The following is a 17,087-nucleotide window of genomic DNA, read 5'->3' as shown; positions in this document are numbered from 1 at the left end:
ACTCGGATTTATCCGAGCCCGAGCGTGCGGCATTTGAATACTGGTGGCTGATGCAGTCATAGGGAGTCTATAGATAGAGCCTATGGCCTATGGCTGTATTCATGTTTTCCAGGCAGCCTTAGGGCTACATCCAACTTGTCCGGCCACCTGTATTCAAATTCAACTTAGTTTGGACAGACTGAGCATGCTCGATATTTGCTCATCTCTATTAGCTAGGTTCACGATCAGTCGATGCACAATTATGGCTGAATACAGGCCCTCTTACAGGGTCAATTATCAAAGGTGTAACAATACGCTATGTGTATAAGCCCCCCTCCTACCTTATACTACCTACATTGATGTCTACAAAGCAGAGGGGCCTTTGGGACGTCTTGGCAGTACATCAGCACCCCCTATAGCAGGGATGGGGAACCTTTGGCCCTCCGGCTGTTGCAAAACTACAATTCCCATCATGCCTGGACAGCCAAAGCTTTAGCTTTGGCTGTCCAGGCATGATGGGAATTGTAGTTTTGCAACAGCCGAAGGGCCGAAGGTTCCCCATCCCTGCCTTATAGCTTCTGCTCGTTGTAAGCGACTTGAATAAAACAGTCATTCAGTAAGGGAAAATCCTACAATAATTCTCAGATCATCTTTTTATCAGTACTGATTTCTGATCTCTTTAAGAGCCTCCTCTTCAGATCTTGGGGGAATGTTTGCTTCTCCCGCGTGGAATGATTCCTTATATAGAAAGCTTCTGTCCCTCATAATCTCTTGCTCTGCATTTTTTTGGTGAGCTTAAATAATTGTATGCTTATCTTCTATGCCAAATAATACTCCATATGGTGAAACTAATGGGATTTATTTTTCATAACTGACCTACTTTGCAGCAAATAAAACTGCTTTCATAGCCTTTGGCAGTGAATTCTGATCCGACGCACAGATAGAGAAGGTACTTCTTTAATGACTCACATTAATTCTAATGATAATTTCCAACATGGAGAGCGGCTCGTTCAGCTGGGTTTATGGTCTAACAGCGTGAAATAGCATTGATGTACGCCATTAAATTAATCAGGAGAGCTGGGACTACGTGGAATAAGACTGACTGAGATGTGTTTGTGACTTATTTTAAGAGAAAACGAATTCCATTCGGTGGTTTTGTTTTTTTATTGGTGTTTTTATTACTATGTATAAGAGAATAAAAGGTTATGGGTTAAGGTACCTTTTAAAGCGACTCTGTACCCACAATCTGTCCCTCCCATACCGCTTGTACCGTCAGATAACCGTTTTTAATCCAATATCTGTCCTGGCGTCGATTCAGCAGGTCATGCAGTTATTGTCCTAAAAAACAACTTTTAAACTTGCAACCCTGTGTAATATTGGCGTGGCCTAGAGTATCTGTGCCCTAGGCCTACACTGCCTTTCTGTCCCTCCTCCCCACCCTCTTCATCATTAGAAACGCCCCAGGCAGGATTTCTCCTAATCATCACTTGTCTGAACACACATGGGCCTTAAAGGGAATGTGTCGCCAAGTAAAAAAAAATTTTGAAAGTGTTAAAACTGAATTTGTTATTTTTTTTATTAATTTATATGTGTTTTTAATTTTTTTAACATGTCAGTAAATATGAAAAATTAACAATCTAATTTTTCATATTTCCCAGTGATGGCCACCAGGGGGAGCTCCAGCAGGAAACTGCTGGTAAAAGCAGCCTGAAAAAGGGATGCTGAAAAAAAAGAGGCTGTCCCTGCTCAGCTGCTGTGACATCATCACCTCCCCCCTCTTTTCACAAAAGAACAAAGAGGGGAAAGGTGATATTATGTGTACTGTTGGGCATCGCCATTTTGTTGTTGTCTGCACAGCAGTACAGCTAGAAGAAGCATGTGACACTGCGGACACCAGAGAACAATAGCCTGTACTCTCCTGTGTGTCTGTCTATCTATCTATCTATCTATCTATCTATCTATCTATCTATCTATCTATCTAGCCTACCTGTGCAATGTGTGACACAGCAGACACCAGCGAACACTAGCCTGTATATATATATATATATATATATATATATATATATATATATATATATTTATTTATTTACAGGCTAGTGTTCGCTGGTGTCTGCTGTGTCACACATTTCACAGGTAGGCGGGATATAGAGACAGGGGGTAGAGGCTGGGGTGATGGGAGGGAGAGGCTGGGGTGATGGGAGGGAGAGGCTGGGGTGACAGGGGGCAGAGAGGCTGGGGTGACAGGGGGCAGAGAGGCTGGGGTGACAGGGGGCAGAGAGGCTGGGGTGACAGGGGGCAGAGAGGCTGGGGTGACAGGGGGCAGAGAGGCTGGGGTGACAGGGGGCAGAGAGAGGGGGCGGGGAAAAGTGGGGGGCACAGGGAGAAGGCACGGTAGAGGCAGGCTGGTTCCCCCACACCCAAAACATACAGATAGGTGAATTGTGAGCCCTAAAGGGGACAGGGAGCAATAATTGGCAAAAACAAAAACGATGTAAAGTGCTGCGGAATCTGTGTGCGCTATACAAATAAAAGCATTATTATTATTATTATAACAGTTACAGGAGGTGGTGGGGGTGAGAGGAGGTGAAGGGGAGAGAGGAGAAGATGATGGGGGTGAGAGGAGAAGATGATGGGGGTGACAGAGGAGGGGATGATGGGGGTGACAGAGGAGGTGAGGGGATGCTGGGAGTGACAGAGGAGGTGAGGGGATGCTGGGAGTGACAGAGGAGGTGAGGGGATGATGGGAGTGACAGAGGAGGTGAGGGGATGATGGGAGTGACAGAGGAGGTGAGGGGATGATGGGGGTGACAGAGGAGGGGATAATGGGAGTGACAGAGGAGGTGAGGGGATGATGGGGGTGACAGAGGAGGGGATGATGGGAGTGACAGAGGAGGTGAGGGGATGATGGGAGTGACAGAGGAGGTGAGGGGATGATGTGAGTGACAGAGGAGGTGAGGGGATGATGGGGGTGACAGAGGAGGTGAGGGGATGATGGGGGTGACAGAGGAGGGGATGATGGGGGTGACAGAGGAGGGGATGCTGGGAGTGACAGAGGAGGTGAGGGGATGATGGGGGTGACAGAGGAGGTGAGGGGATGCTGGGAGTGACAGAGGAGGTGAGGGGATGATGGGGGTGACAGAGGAGGGGATGCTGGGAGTGACAGAGGAGGTGAGGGGATGATGGGAGTGACAGAGGAGGTGAGGGGATGATGGGGGTGACAGAGGAGGGGATAATGGGAGTGACAGAGGAGGTGAGGGGATGATGGGAGTGACAGAGGAGGTGAGGGGATGATGGGAGTGACAGGAGGTGAGGGGATGATGGGGGTGACAGAGGAGGTGAGGGGATGATGGGGGTGACAGAGGAGGGGATGATGGGGGTGACAGAGGAGGGGATGATGGGGGTGACAGAGGAGGTGAGGGGATGATGGGAGTGACAGAGGAGGTGAGGGGATGATGGGGGTGACAGAGGAGGGGATGATGGGGGTGACAGAGGAGTGGATGATGGGGGTGACAGAGGAGGGGATGCTGGGAGTGACAGAGGAGGTGAGGGGATGCTGGGAGTGACAGAGGAGGTGAGGGGATGATGGGAGTGACAGAGGAGGTGAGGGGATGATGGGAGTGACAGAGGAGGTGAGGGGATGATGGGAGTGACAGAGGAGGTGAGGGGATGATGGGGGTGACAGAGGAGGGGATAATGGGAGTGACAGAGGAGGTGAGGGGATGATGGGGGTGACAGAGGAGGGGATGATGGGAGTGACAGAGGAGGTGAGGGGATGATGGGAGTGACAGAGGAGGTGAGGGGATGATGGGAGTGACAGAGGAGGTGAGGGGATGATGGGGGTGACAGAGGAGGGGATAATGGGAGTGACAGAGGAGGTGAGGGGATGATGGGGGTGACAGAGGAGGGGATGATGGGAGTGACAGAGGAGGTGAGGGGATGATGGGAGTGACAGAGGAGGTGAGGGGATGATGGGAGTGACAGAGGAGGTGAGGGGATGATGGGGGTGACAGAGGAGGGGATGATGGGGGTGACAGAGGAGGGGATGATGGGGGTGACAGAGGAGGTGAGGGGATGATGGGAGTGACAGAGGAGGTGAGGGGATGATGGGGGTGACAGAGGAGGTGAGGGGATGATGGGGGTGACAGAGGAGGGGATGATGGGGGTGACAGAGGAGGTGAGGGGATGATGGGAGTGACAGAGGAGGTGAGGGGATGATGGGGGTGACAGAGGAGGTGAGGGGATGATGGGGGTGACAGAGGAGGGGATGATGGGGGTGACAGAGGAGGTGAGGGGATGATGGGAGTGACAGAGGAGGTGAGGGGATGATGGGAGTGACAGAGGAGGTGAGGGGATGATGGGAGTGACAGAGGAGGTGAGGGGATGATGGGGGTGACAGAGGAGGGGATGATGGGGGTGACAGAGGAGGGGATGATGGGGGTGACAGAGGAGGTGAGGGGATGATGGGAGTGACAGAGGAGGTGAGGGGATGATGGGGGTGACAGAGGAGGTGAGGGGATGATGGGGGTGACAGAGGAGGGGATGATGGGGGTGACAGAGGAGGTGAGGGGATGATGGGAGTGACAGAGGAGGTGAGGGGATGATGGGGGTGACAGAGGAGGGGATGATGGGGGTGACAGAGGAGGGGATGATGGGGGTGACAGAGGAGGTGAGGGGATGATGGGAGTGACAGAGGAGGTGAGGGGATGATGGGGGTGACAGAGGAGGTGAGGGGATGATGGGAGTGACAGAGGAGGTGAGGGGATGATGGGAGTGACAGAGGAGGTGAGGGGATGATGGGGGTGACAGAGGAGGGGATGATGGGGGTGACATTGGAGGTGAGGAGATGAGGGGGTGGATTTAGCATCGGGGGTCTAATCGGCGCAGAATAATCCTATTCAGACCTGAGAGGGATCCGGGCAGCTGTCAGAGAACCGGGCCGGCGAGGAATCGGGGTGCGCGCTCCGGGCTGTGACAGGAGTGGAATGCAAACCGGAAGATGGGGCAGCCCCGGCATCGATCGGCCGCCGCCGCTGTTTCCACCCGGTGGCCCTGGATGCCGGGGCTGCCCCATCTTCCGGTTTGCATTCCACTCCTGTCACAGCCCGAAGCGCGCACCCCGACTCCTCGCCGGATCAGTGTGCTGTGTGCAGTGTTCAGACAAGTGATGAATAGGAGAAATCCTGTCTGGGGCGTTTCTAATGATGAAAAGGGTGAGGAGGAGGGACAGAGAGGTGTCACAGGCCTGGGGCACAGACACTTTAGGCCACGCCAATTTGACACGGCTACAAGCTTAAAAGTTGTTTGTTAGGACAATAACCGCATCACCTGCCGAACGGACCCCAGGACAGATCTTGGATTAAAAGCAACTATCCGACAGTACAAATGGTTTGGGGTACAGAGTCGCTTCACTTTCCTTTTATTGGATTGGATTGTGGTTCTTCAATTGCTGCAAAACTACAACTTCCAGCATGTTATTACACTCTTCAGCTGCCACAACTTGCTGGGAGTTGTAGTTGTGCAACAGTCAGAGAGCAACACTGGCCAAAGTAATACAATGCACATATCGTGTCCATGTTCAGTGGTTGCCAATAAGTTACAATGTATCCCAGGTGATATAGTGGTTTTTAATACCACTGTCTATTGTGGAGTTTTCAGTCCATTTATTAGGCTGCAGCTGTGGTAGGAAATTGCTGTTCTTTAAAGGGAATCTGTCATTTCTATGACATGCTCAGAGTTGCAGACAAGGGTAGATAAAACACAGAATATCTCTTATTAACTGATGGCTAAGTTATAAAATCATGTTCTCCTTCCAAGCAAAAGAGTCATAAATGTTGTGCTGCGCTGCAGCGTGCATGCCTTGAAGAGTTGGGATTTTTATATAGAAGTAATTCTCTGACACCTGTTTATTTTAAAACATTTTTCTCCAGGGTACCCCTTTAATCCATTGTGTAGCATTTTTTCCTTTGCCAACAGAACAGTTAGTCTATATCATGGCAAGAACACGGCTGGCCTTATGGGGATCATAGATCACCAAATTTCATTGTAAATATATATTAGACAACATGAATCCCTAATGAATAATCACATTCCTAGGAACAGTGTGAAGAACAGGATCAGACCTTACCAGAACAGGTGACCATGCACAGAATCGTAGGTCTTCTACTTAGGGCTTCTGCTTACATAACATAAACTGTCCATTTAGGATGATTTGTTACATTGTTGCACTTTTGCTATGTAACCAGACATTGTTGGTAGTGGTTCAATGCTGTATGTTTTTCAGCCACCGCTGTACATTGTAGTCAGTGTAACTCATTGCTTTGTGTTTTGTGTTTCTATAGCAGTTCTGCCATTAACAAGCACTGGGAAGCAGAACTGGCCACACTCAAAGGAAACAATGCCAAGCTCACAGCAGCCTTGCTGGAGTCTACTGCCAATGTCAAACAATGGAAACAACAGCTTGCTGCGTATCAGGAAGAAGCAGAGCGTCTCCACAAACGGGTGGGTATTGACATCTTGTACCAGAGCCGCGTCATAATGTAGAACTGCAGGTGGAATCTGGGACCCGACAATGCATTACACAAAGTGACCGTCATTCTCATTTCTTGCAATCAAACGGTCTGACTTATTTAATAGATTTACCGCATATTTTTGTATCCTTATTATTTACCTTTAGCATTTTTTGGACAGCCGGAGCTAGCAGGTGCTGAGGCTGAATACGTAATATATTGATCCCTTTTGCCAGTACTGGGTATCAACATCCATTTATGATTTTCTCTGGTTTTAAGGTGACAAGGAAATGTGTTTATTGATAACAATGAAATAATGTTTTTTTAATATTAAGAAATGACAAGTTAAAATTTGTAATTTATATATATAATGGGCTAGGCAGGCCCATTCTAGTGATAGGTCAGGGTCCCCGCAATGGGGCCCCCAGAAGTAAGCAGTCCAGTGAATAGGTGATAATTGCCCTTTGTAGGACAAGCCCTTTATTGGACAGTTACCACAAAACCATCACTGTTATGTTCCTGACAAGTAGCCTTATTATTGCACTTGTGTACTTAAAGAGGTTATCCAGCGCTACAAGAACATGGCCACTTTCTTCCAGAGACAGCCCCACTCTTGTCTCCAGCTTGGGCGGGGTTTTGCTGCTCAGTTCCATTGAAGTGAATGGAGCTTAATTGCAAACGGCACCTGAACTTGAGACAAGAGTCGTGTTGTCTCTAAAAGAAAGTGGCCATGTTTTTGTAGCACTGGATAACACCTTTAGGGTACGTTCACATTTACCAGATCCGCAGCTGATTTCATTTAAATAACTGAACACAGCATCAAATATGTACCATCAAATCTGCTGCGGATCCTGTAGGTGTGAACGCACCCTTAAAGGATTAAATGCAAATGGAGTGAGGTTTTAGTTTTTGTTATAAGTGTGAGGAGTCTAAGCTGAACTTGTGCAGCAGGGCCCATGAGCTATAAGTTACACCTCTGGTATAGTGGCACGTTCTATTAACCTTTATTAAACATGCATTGTACACTGGCAAAGTGCCTCCAACTCTCTAATATGGAGCTAATATGAGTGGGCAGAGACTGATGTGGATGATGACAGTGCCTGTACATATATGTGGCAGCTATATAGGCAACATATAATGGCTAGGAAATTGTTTAATGAGTATGTCTATTTGTTATACATTGCTATTGTAATCACACTATGAATAAAATATAAGAATTATGAGGGAGATTTATCAAACATGGTGTAAAGTGAAACTGGCTCAGTTGCCCCTAGCAACCAATCAGATTCCATCTTTCATTCCTCACAGACTCTTTGGAAAATGAAAGGCGGAATCTGATTGGTTGCTAGGGGCAACTGAGCCAGTTTCACTTTACACTATGTTTGATAAATCTACCCCTGTGTCTTTTTTAAAGAGTTGCTTAGGGACATATAACTTTATATATGGCTGCAGGTGGTGTGTAAAAAAAAAAAGTTATACTCACCTTCCCTTATCTCCTGAAGCTCCTAGTTTGATGTCATCCAGTCCCCACTCTTCACTGATTTTACCTGCTTCAGTCTGTGATTGGCAGAGCAGGCGGATCCTGTTGAGATGGCTTGTCTTAGAAACAGGAAGACATGGTGATGAGTGGGGACCAAATGACATCAGACCAGAAGCTGCAGGGGATCAGAGATGGTGAGTATGTCCCATTTTAATTTTACACCACTCACAGCCATGTATAAAAAATGCCGTCTACGAGCTTGTTTAGTGTTAGCGCAGAAAAAAAACACCAGAACACTTACCTAGAATTTACCTAGAATTATGCCTTGCTGAATCCTCTCTTTCCACAGGTGAGTGAATTGGAATGTCAAAGCAGTCAAGCAAATGCAGTGCAAACGCACAAAACAGAACTGAACCAGACAATACAAGAATTAGAGTCCACACTGAAAAAGAAAGAAGAGGTACAGTACACGTCTCTAATGTTTAAGTGGCATGTAACCGGAGTATATCACAATACTGCATGATACACCCACGTACACAGAATTTCATTCACTGGAATGTGAGGCTCTGCTGACTTTATTCGAGATGACCTAATTTTTCTTCTGTCTATGCCAGATATCATAGGCAAAATTTTACTCTTGAAGTACAGCATATTCCCATTACCATCAAATATAAATTATGATTTAAAGTGACTACATGCTCTATCCCTTAACAACCTTAAAGGGCAAAATTTATTGATGACCTTAGAATAGGTAATCATTATCAGATTGTGAGCTGCTGAAAGTCAACACCCCGCTGATCATCTGCTTGGCAAAGCCATCCCACTCAACAAGTTATTTGGAAAATTGTCATCTTAAATCCCTTATGTGTGGCCCAGTTCATTTGTTCACACAGTATAGAAGCTTAAAGGGGTATTTCAGTTAGGTAAAATACACGTTGAATCATTCCCCCTTCTGGAGACTAACAATTTGTTCCAGACTTTTCATTTTCATTCTCCTTCCCCCAGTTTTAAGTTGCTGTTTTCTGCTGAAGACACAAAAATCTGTGTGTGAGCTATTCACTCGTCTTTGCTCTGTCTTCCCCTCCTCCTCCCTTCCGAGATGGCTCATGTAAAAAGCTGTAAACGGCATCCCTTGCCAGCTATTTCTGCATTCTGTACTGCTGGGAGGGATAATCAGAGGTCTAGTTGCTAGTGACCTAACTGTGATTAACCCTCCAGGCATTACAGAGTGCAGAGACAGATGTCCAGGGAACCATTTATATGAGCTGTCTCAGAAGGGAGAATAGCTCACACACAGTTTTCTGTGTTTTTAGCAGAAAGCAGCATCTCAGAACTGGGGGAAGAAGACCGAATAGATAATAACAAGTATGGAATGAATTGTTAGTCTCCAGAAGGGGAGGTTTAAATCAACATGTCTTTTACCTAACTGCAGTACCGATTAGCAAGGTGTGTCAACAAGATTGTTGACAGTTTCCAATGTCAACCAGCAGAATTTGGAGTGCAGCTCTGTTTCATAAAAGAAGCTGTAATCGTGTCATGTAGGCAAAATTATGTTCATACACGTTCACACCAGCAACCATCGATAGCACTTTTAATCTATAGTAATGCTGGGTGGTGTCTGGACTTGCCACTTGACAAAGTGACAGGTCAGTGAACTGCAAGTCACTAGCGCAGTGTGTAAGGGCACTATTATGCAAACCCCAGAATCCACAAGATCAGTAATGTCTCTATGATGTACCTATAGACGTCTCAGCCAGTGACTATATCACGTTATGTGTTTAGTGATGGAACATATACTGGATAGCTTACTGTCAATCTTGTTCTTTTAGGAAATAGAAAGATTAAAGGAAGAAGTTGAACACGCTAAGGAACTTCAAGACCAGAGGGATTCACTGAGCCAAAAATTACAGGTATCCTTCCAGATCATTATCCCGAACGTCTCTTGACAAATGACTTTTATTAAACCGTCGGGACTTCACGTACACAAAAATAAAGCAAAATTAGAAATATTTCTTCCCCCTCTTGGAAAATGCTTGGCTCAGCGTGAAATGTAAAAATCTGCTTAAATTTTCAGATTCTTTGTATCATTAAAGGAATATTAATACGGACCGATAAGATTCTAATTGCATGGTTCATCCAGAAGCCAATATACGGACACAGCAATCTCGGTTAAATGAATATGAAAGAACGTTTGATAAGCTTTAAATAATTAATTTAAAATAAAGCTGAGGGATGATATAGAGAGTAATGAAAAAGACAGACACTTAATTGCAATAATAAAATGTAAAATATTTTGGAGTCACAGCAGTCACCGCGCGGCTTTGTAGTTGAGGGCAGACAGAGATTAATTACGCTTCTCCGTCTCTCGCTCAGGAGTGTTACATAAATGGGCGCCTCAGTACGGGCGTCTGACTAATTGTCCTAATAGACACCTGCACTTACAACAAAAGGCTCAGACTCCACTTACTTCTAGCTGCCAGATCAAAAAAGGAGAAAAAAATTGGGGAATGATTGGACCATACATGACATCATTAATGGTGTTTGTACAATGAAGCCGGCCCGCAGATCATCCGGTGTCTCCACATCTAATCCCAGACACCACAGTGTTATCATCAGAGAGCGAGGCCGGCCATAGCTGGGGTGATATCGTATTCCATGCCAGCCTCTAGAAAGTATTCACCTTCCCTCCACCATGGTTTTATTCCTATTTACTCCATTTTAATGGGAGGGGAAGTTATATTATTTAATATACTTACTACCCAACTACCAATCTGAAAATGCTAAATAGTCTTTACTGTGACACAAAAAAGTAAGGGCTTGTGCCATCATTAACACACAGTGCCCATGCATCTTTGGCACTCCTGCAGACAATGAATAGACTAAAGGGCCTTTTACATAGGACGATTATCGTCCAGGAGCATTGCTAGAAATGCTCCTGTGGCCGAATAGTAAAAGTGACAACGGTCAGCTGAGGACCGGGAAAACGTCCGATCCTCAGCTGATTGAGTCTTTAGAGCGGGCTTCAAAATGTATCGCTATCAGCCACACATCTTCCTGTGTAACAGATATGTGCAGCTAGTAATGATAAGGGAAACTGATAGCACAGACATGTATATATGTATATGTATGTATGTATATGTCTGGACTGTCAGTTTAAAGGACAACTCCGGCGCTGATGAAAAAAACTGAACTGAAGCTCCAGTTGGTGTCTTCATTTTTTCTTCACTTCCTGGTTTGGGCTTTCCCATGATGCACTTTGTCTCCTGTGATGTCTGACTCTATAGAACTGTTAGGTGGCTCACAGCTTGCTCAGCCAATCAGAGCTGAGTAACCTGAGTCATCTGACAAAGGGAGGCTGGTCTAACAGGGCTTAGACCAGTTTCCCTCTTGATGATGTCATTGTCAGAATATTGCTCCCACAGAACAGCCTGGGGTCAACAGTCATTAGGTAAGAATGAGTTTACTTCACTTCCTGGTGGGAGGTTGAGGGGGAAAAGATAGGGAAGGGGGGAGATAGGTGATTGAAGCATACTACAAAGTTACTGTATTTTCCTGCGTATAAGATTACTTTTTAACCCAGGAAAATCTTCTCAAAAGTCAGGGGTCGTCTTATATGCCGATTGCTGAAAAACTTCAGAACCCGACTGGAGAATCTGCAGTCGCCGCATACGGTAGGGGGAGATAAAAAAAATGGCCACATCCCCGCCATATGCAGCAACTGTGTGAAGGGCAGAGCAAGCTGCAGGCGTCTGGGGTATGGAAAAAAGATACGCTAGAGTGGCGCTGTGCCCAGAAAAACACACCTCTTTCACCTGTCTGGCCCCACCTTGTATCCTACCGGTATTACTGTACCTCCTTCTCTGCCTTTCAGATCTCGCTGCTGTCTGCTGTTTTTTTATTAATTTTTATTTGGTGTGCGTTGGAAGAGGGTTAGTCTTATACAGGGAGTATATCCCAAACTATATATTTTAACTGGAAAATTAGTGGATCATCTTATACACCCAGTTGTCTTATACGCTGGAAAATACGGTATATAACTTTGTAATGTGTTTCAATTACTGGGAAAAAGCTTTTCACCGTAGTTGTCCTTTAAGGATGGGTTCACACGTATAGGAAAAGTGAGTTTTGCAGCGAAATCGACTGCAATTCCTGCTTCTGTCATTTTGTATAGGTTTACATACTCGTAGCGGAATATTTATTCCGCCGCAAGTATGTAAAGCGTTGTCCACCTTAACCATGCTCCAGCCTGCTTCTGTGGCTCCCGAATCCCTGACGTCCTGCTCAGCCAATCAGTAACTGTGACCAGTAGTGGATTATAATAGGGGCGTTTTGGGCGGCAGCCTGGGGCCCTGAGCTCCTGGGGGGCTCATGACCACCCAAAAAGACTTATACTTTCAGTGGTGTACTGTCTCCTGGCTACACTTCCGCAGTGATTTGCAAAAAAATCACAGTTTTTTTAATGGCAATTTTGCACAAATCAGGACATCATGACATTTTCTGTCCTGTACTATGAACGCCAGGCTAGTGCTGCCATAGTTACAGTGGGGTGGGGGGGCCCAGGCTTGGTGAACAGCCCGGGGCCTATGGTAAAGTTATTCCGCCCCTGACTGTGACGGGACAGTGCATTATTGGCTGAGTGGGATGTCAGGGAGCCAGGAGCCACAGAAACAGGCCAGAGCACGGACTGGTAAAGTATTAAATGGGCAGCAGCGGGATAAAGGGGATGTGGTTTACATACAGGGGAATGAAAATTCTTCTGCGAGTATATAAACCCATACAAAATGACAGTACTGGAAATCCAAGTGGATTTCGTTGCGAATTCGCTCGAAATCCACTGCCATTCTGGTACGTGTGAACCCACCCCAAAGATCACAAGCAGCAAATTATACTTACCGTCCAGGCTGCTAAAGATCCGGAATCCAGGTCTCCAATCTTCAGGCCCCATCTCCTCCTCCTTACTTACATTTATGTATGTAGTACTGATTTGATTTTACCATCTTCCTTTATACCACCACCCCTTTAAGACAATGGAATAAAGATGTCGTTGACCTGTTGTTCTCCCTTTTCCCGCGTAGGAAGTGGAGACACATAACAAAGACTTGGAAGGACAGCTGAGCGACTTAGAACAGCGACTGGAGAAAAGTCAGGGCGAGCAGGAAGAATTTCGCAATAACTTGAAGACTCTTTTAGAAATCCTGGACGGCAAAATCTTTGAACTCACTGAATTGCGAGACAACCTGGCTAAGTTGATACAGTGCAGTTAAAAAGGCAAAAAAGGGCTGCCACCACCAACCCTCTTAAAGACGCACCGTCTCTTCTTCACAGCACGGTGGTGGGCTCTGTATCAGAGTTGCACAAAATCTGAATGGGAAAACTCCTTTCCGAGAGTTTAATTGCAAATTTCGTAGTTGGCTGAAGTGTGAAATTGAGACTTGCTTTATTAGCTAACAGAGAGGAAATTAAAAATAAAACTTGAATTACAAATTACCTCCTTATTCCCTTATTGGCCATAACGAACTTTAACACATTCAGTGCCAGGTAGTCCAAAACTCTAGCTCTGAATGTACAAGATTCTTTCCAGTAGTTTTTTTTTTTTTTTTTTTTTAAAGCAATCCATTTCCGGTTTGCAGACACATGAATATATAAAAAAAAAAGATAGTGATTTTCCTTTCTTCCGTTTTTTCCTTTCTTTTTTTTTTCACACATACTATACAGAATATTGCTTTATTTTATAGGTTTTTATTTTGTTCTTTTCTATGAAATACCTGCTTGCAGTGTTTTGTGCAAAAAAAAAAAAAACTACAAAAAAAACCTTAGTGACGGGAGAAGCCCTTTGTATTTTTGTTGAAATCTGAACATTTTCTCAGGATATTTTTGCACTGTCGAAAAAAAAGTGCATTACTAATTCACCTAGCCAGGAGTGAGAGAGACTTCACTTTAACTGACAATAGTTAGAGTACCCTCCTACCCGCTGTATAATGTTCTTTCTTTTTATACCGGAAGATGTCTCTTTACAAACTTCACTCTGGTATTTATTTCTTTACTAGAACGTCTGGTGTAAAAAAAAGTTTACTTTTTTTTTTTTTTTTTTTTTTTGTTTATTTCAAGGCAATTTTATTTCCAAAAAGAAAAAAAAAAGAAAAAAAAAATCGGTCTCATTTTCTTATACACTGTAAAGCCAACTCCAAAGGCAGCTGAACACTATGGAGATTAAAGTTGTTACATTAGTATATATTTGAAGAGTATTACTAAGAATATTTAACAAGAGTTTAATATATGGACTTTTAACTGCATATGAGTATGTTTTGAAATGAATGCAAAAATGTTTACTTATGTATTTTGGAAGACATCATTTCTGAACGTCCGATGCATCTCAATGTACGTAGTAAGTGATACTAGGAAATCCTGTTTGTTCTTAATTATATCTAAGGATGTACCTCTATTGGGAAGCTGTTCATTTTTAATTGATCAAACTGTGAACTCAATTTCTCGGAGATGTAATGATCCCTGTTTAGCCCCTTCATCCATGAAGACCGTTTTCTGCAAAGTTTCCCTGGAACATGGTAATTTCCATTATAAAGATCTCCTTCGGGATAACAATGAAACTCTACCAACATGCCAATGGCTTTTCCCGCTTGGTGACATTTTTCTTGTACCAAGTGCCAGTAATAATGCAAATTAGGCTCCTGAGAGGCAGATCGGGAGACGTTCACAGTGTGTTTCTGGTGCTGCATTTATAAGCATATACTTAGGCACTTGCTGGGTATTAATACCTCAAAATACACATTTATTAGATATAAGCTCTTGTCTGTGTCTTAATGCAAAAAATTGGGCTTTACTTAATGTAAATTTGTTTCAAAAGCATAAAATTACTGTTCATCTGTAATGTTCCTGAACCTGGATGAGCATCTTGTATAAATGTAAAGATATCCTTCCCGCCATGGAGAACCCATCCTTTTTATGTTTCCATAGCTTAAAACTAGAGATGAGCAAACTTATAGTAAGTTTGGGTTTGGAGAAACCTGAATGATCTGAATTTTAATCTCCAGTGGGTGGAGAGGACATCTTCTCCGGCCTCCAGGATTCAAATACAGGGCGTTCAGGTCATGCAAACCTGATCTGACTGTAAGTTCGCTCATCTCTACTTACCATCCACCAAAACAATATACTGTGATCAGGGCCATATTAACAGCTGCTGCTGCCCTAGGCACTAAACCTAAAGACGCCCCATCTTGGGGAGGGTGGTTTTGGCTACATGCATTTCTCTGCATGTAGAAACATTGTCTGAATCGCATTTTTCATGGTTTTTAATGGCTTAAAACATACAATTCCACCATACCGGACCATGGGTGCCTAGTGGTAAATACAGCCCTGACTGTGATATCCACTGAGGTTGCATTCACACATACTGCACACTTAATGCTTCATTCAGCTATTTACACAGCATCATATCTGTAGCTTTAACACTTTATTTTGTCTTCTGTTAAAGGGTATGAACACCTTTGGATTTTCTTTATTCTCACTTTGCACTTATTATGGTGCCAAAATAGTTTCTCCATAGGATGTAATTGATGTTTTAGCTTAGTTTTTCTTGTACAGCCTATACAATGTGCTGTATGAGCTCTATTTTCTTTTTACACTTGTACACAGCTTATATGATTCTCTGCAGCAGACTGATTTGCATCTGCTCTGTCACTTTGAGTGAGCTTGAGTGAGCTGTCCTCCAAGGATTCTCTACCCTTGTCTATTATGTTAGCTGGTTTGATTTCTAAGGAAGTTGAGAAAGCAGGAATTATGTCTGATACATGTATCTTATCTTTGAATGTCAACTAAATGGTAGGAACATTATAATGAAGACTACTTAGAAAGTTGCATTCAGGAAATAAATTAACATAAGTGCAAGAGTGTCCATAGCCTTTAAGTTTATATGTACATCGTATTGACTGAACCGATAGGGTTTAAGACATTTGGTGTAATAAATATAAGTGACGTTTCACCCATCCCTAAATGAAAATAGTCTGAAAATGAAGAGAGAGTCTCATGAGGTTTTTTGGGGACCCAAAATTCTAGATGAAATGCTCTATAGATAAAGCATAGAGACAGGCATCACAGGTTCTTAGGCATCTGTAGAGAAGGGAGTATTAGTTCAGGTTGCCTCAGTGTATGTAAGGACACAATATACACAACTAAATGAGGACTAAAAGTAGCCATACACTTTTAATGTCAATTATTTAACAGTTCTAGGTCCACACCACCCCATACAATTAAATAGGACTGCTTTGGTGGTGGCTTCTCTCTCGCTAGGGTTGGGCATTAAAAATACACTCAAACACTCAACGTCACCAACATCAACTGTTGGAGGAGAGTTGAGAGGCTGCCATACACCTTAGACAGTGAGCCAAACGGACATAAGTCAGTGAATTTGGTCAACTTTAGGGAAGTTGACCAAAGGGCAGGGGGTGGTGGGAACAAAACAATCAAGTGATACTTACCTGTCTGGGTGCCTCCACAGCCACAGTACCAGTGCGTGCAGATGAATTTAAGAACAGATCAAAAAGTGTTGATTTATCAGCAGGGGTGTTAGGTGCTGGACCCTCATGTGTAAGATATTAATGGCCTCTACTGAGCCTAGGCTATCAGTGATAAAGTTCTGTTAAACCCCTTTAAGTAAATTTCTACTTTTACACAAGTGATCTTTTAATAAACAGGAAGATACATTGAATGTCACTGATGTTCCCTTATAGGCTTTAAAGTCCACTAAAGAGGCAGACTGTTTACCCAGCAGTGAATTGCATAGTAAAATATACTCAAAAGCAATAATACCCCTTCAGTCTTCTGCCAGGTGTGGTTGTGTTCTCAGAGTTCTTCAAAGTTCTAAATGAATGTGTATACAATTTTTCTTTCTTTTTTTTTTTTTATTCCAGAAGCAATGACCTTACATGTTGCTGATATCTAGATATAATACTGGTGCAATCTCTGCCTTAACCACTACACTGTAATATACAGAAATCGCCTCTTGCAATCATTGTGGCATTAACACAGATTAAATTATTTTATTTTTTTTAGAGTGAAAAAAATTGAGACTACAAATAAAGAAAATATTCATCTTGTCTTTAGTAGAG

General features: G+C 43.9%; 1 protein-coding gene across 4 annotated transcripts in view; it reads left to right on the top strand.

Annotated features, from left to right (window-relative positions):
• The window catches only part of HOMER1 (homer scaffold protein 1), a 94,196-nt gene extending 80,630 nt beyond the window's left edge, over window positions 1–13,566 (top strand). For all 4 annotated transcript variants that reach the window (XM_069964712.1, XM_069964713.1, XM_069964711.1 and 1 more), the window contains 4 exons: window positions 6,318–6,477; window positions 8,315–8,425; window positions 9,795–9,875; window positions 13,041–13,566. In XM_069964712.1, coding sequence (XP_069820813.1) covers window positions 6,318–6,477; window positions 8,315–8,425; window positions 9,795–9,875; window positions 13,041–13,229 — 541 coding nt within the window. In that variant the 3' untranslated portion in view covers window positions 13,230–13,566. The remainder of the gene's footprint in view (window positions 1–6,317; window positions 6,478–8,314; window positions 8,426–9,794; window positions 9,876–13,040) is intronic.
• Window positions 13,567–17,087: the final 3,521 nt, after the last annotated feature.

The sequence above is a fragment of the Dendropsophus ebraccatus genome, chromosome 3 (genome assembly GCF_027789765.1).
Source record: "Dendropsophus ebraccatus isolate aDenEbr1 chromosome 3, aDenEbr1.pat, whole genome shotgun sequence".
NCBI classification, from domain to species: domain Eukaryota; kingdom Metazoa; phylum Chordata; class Amphibia; order Anura; family Hylidae; genus Dendropsophus; species Dendropsophus ebraccatus.
The sequence above is the reverse complement of the archived record's forward strand: the minus strand, read 5'-3'. Positions and strand labels throughout refer to the sequence as shown.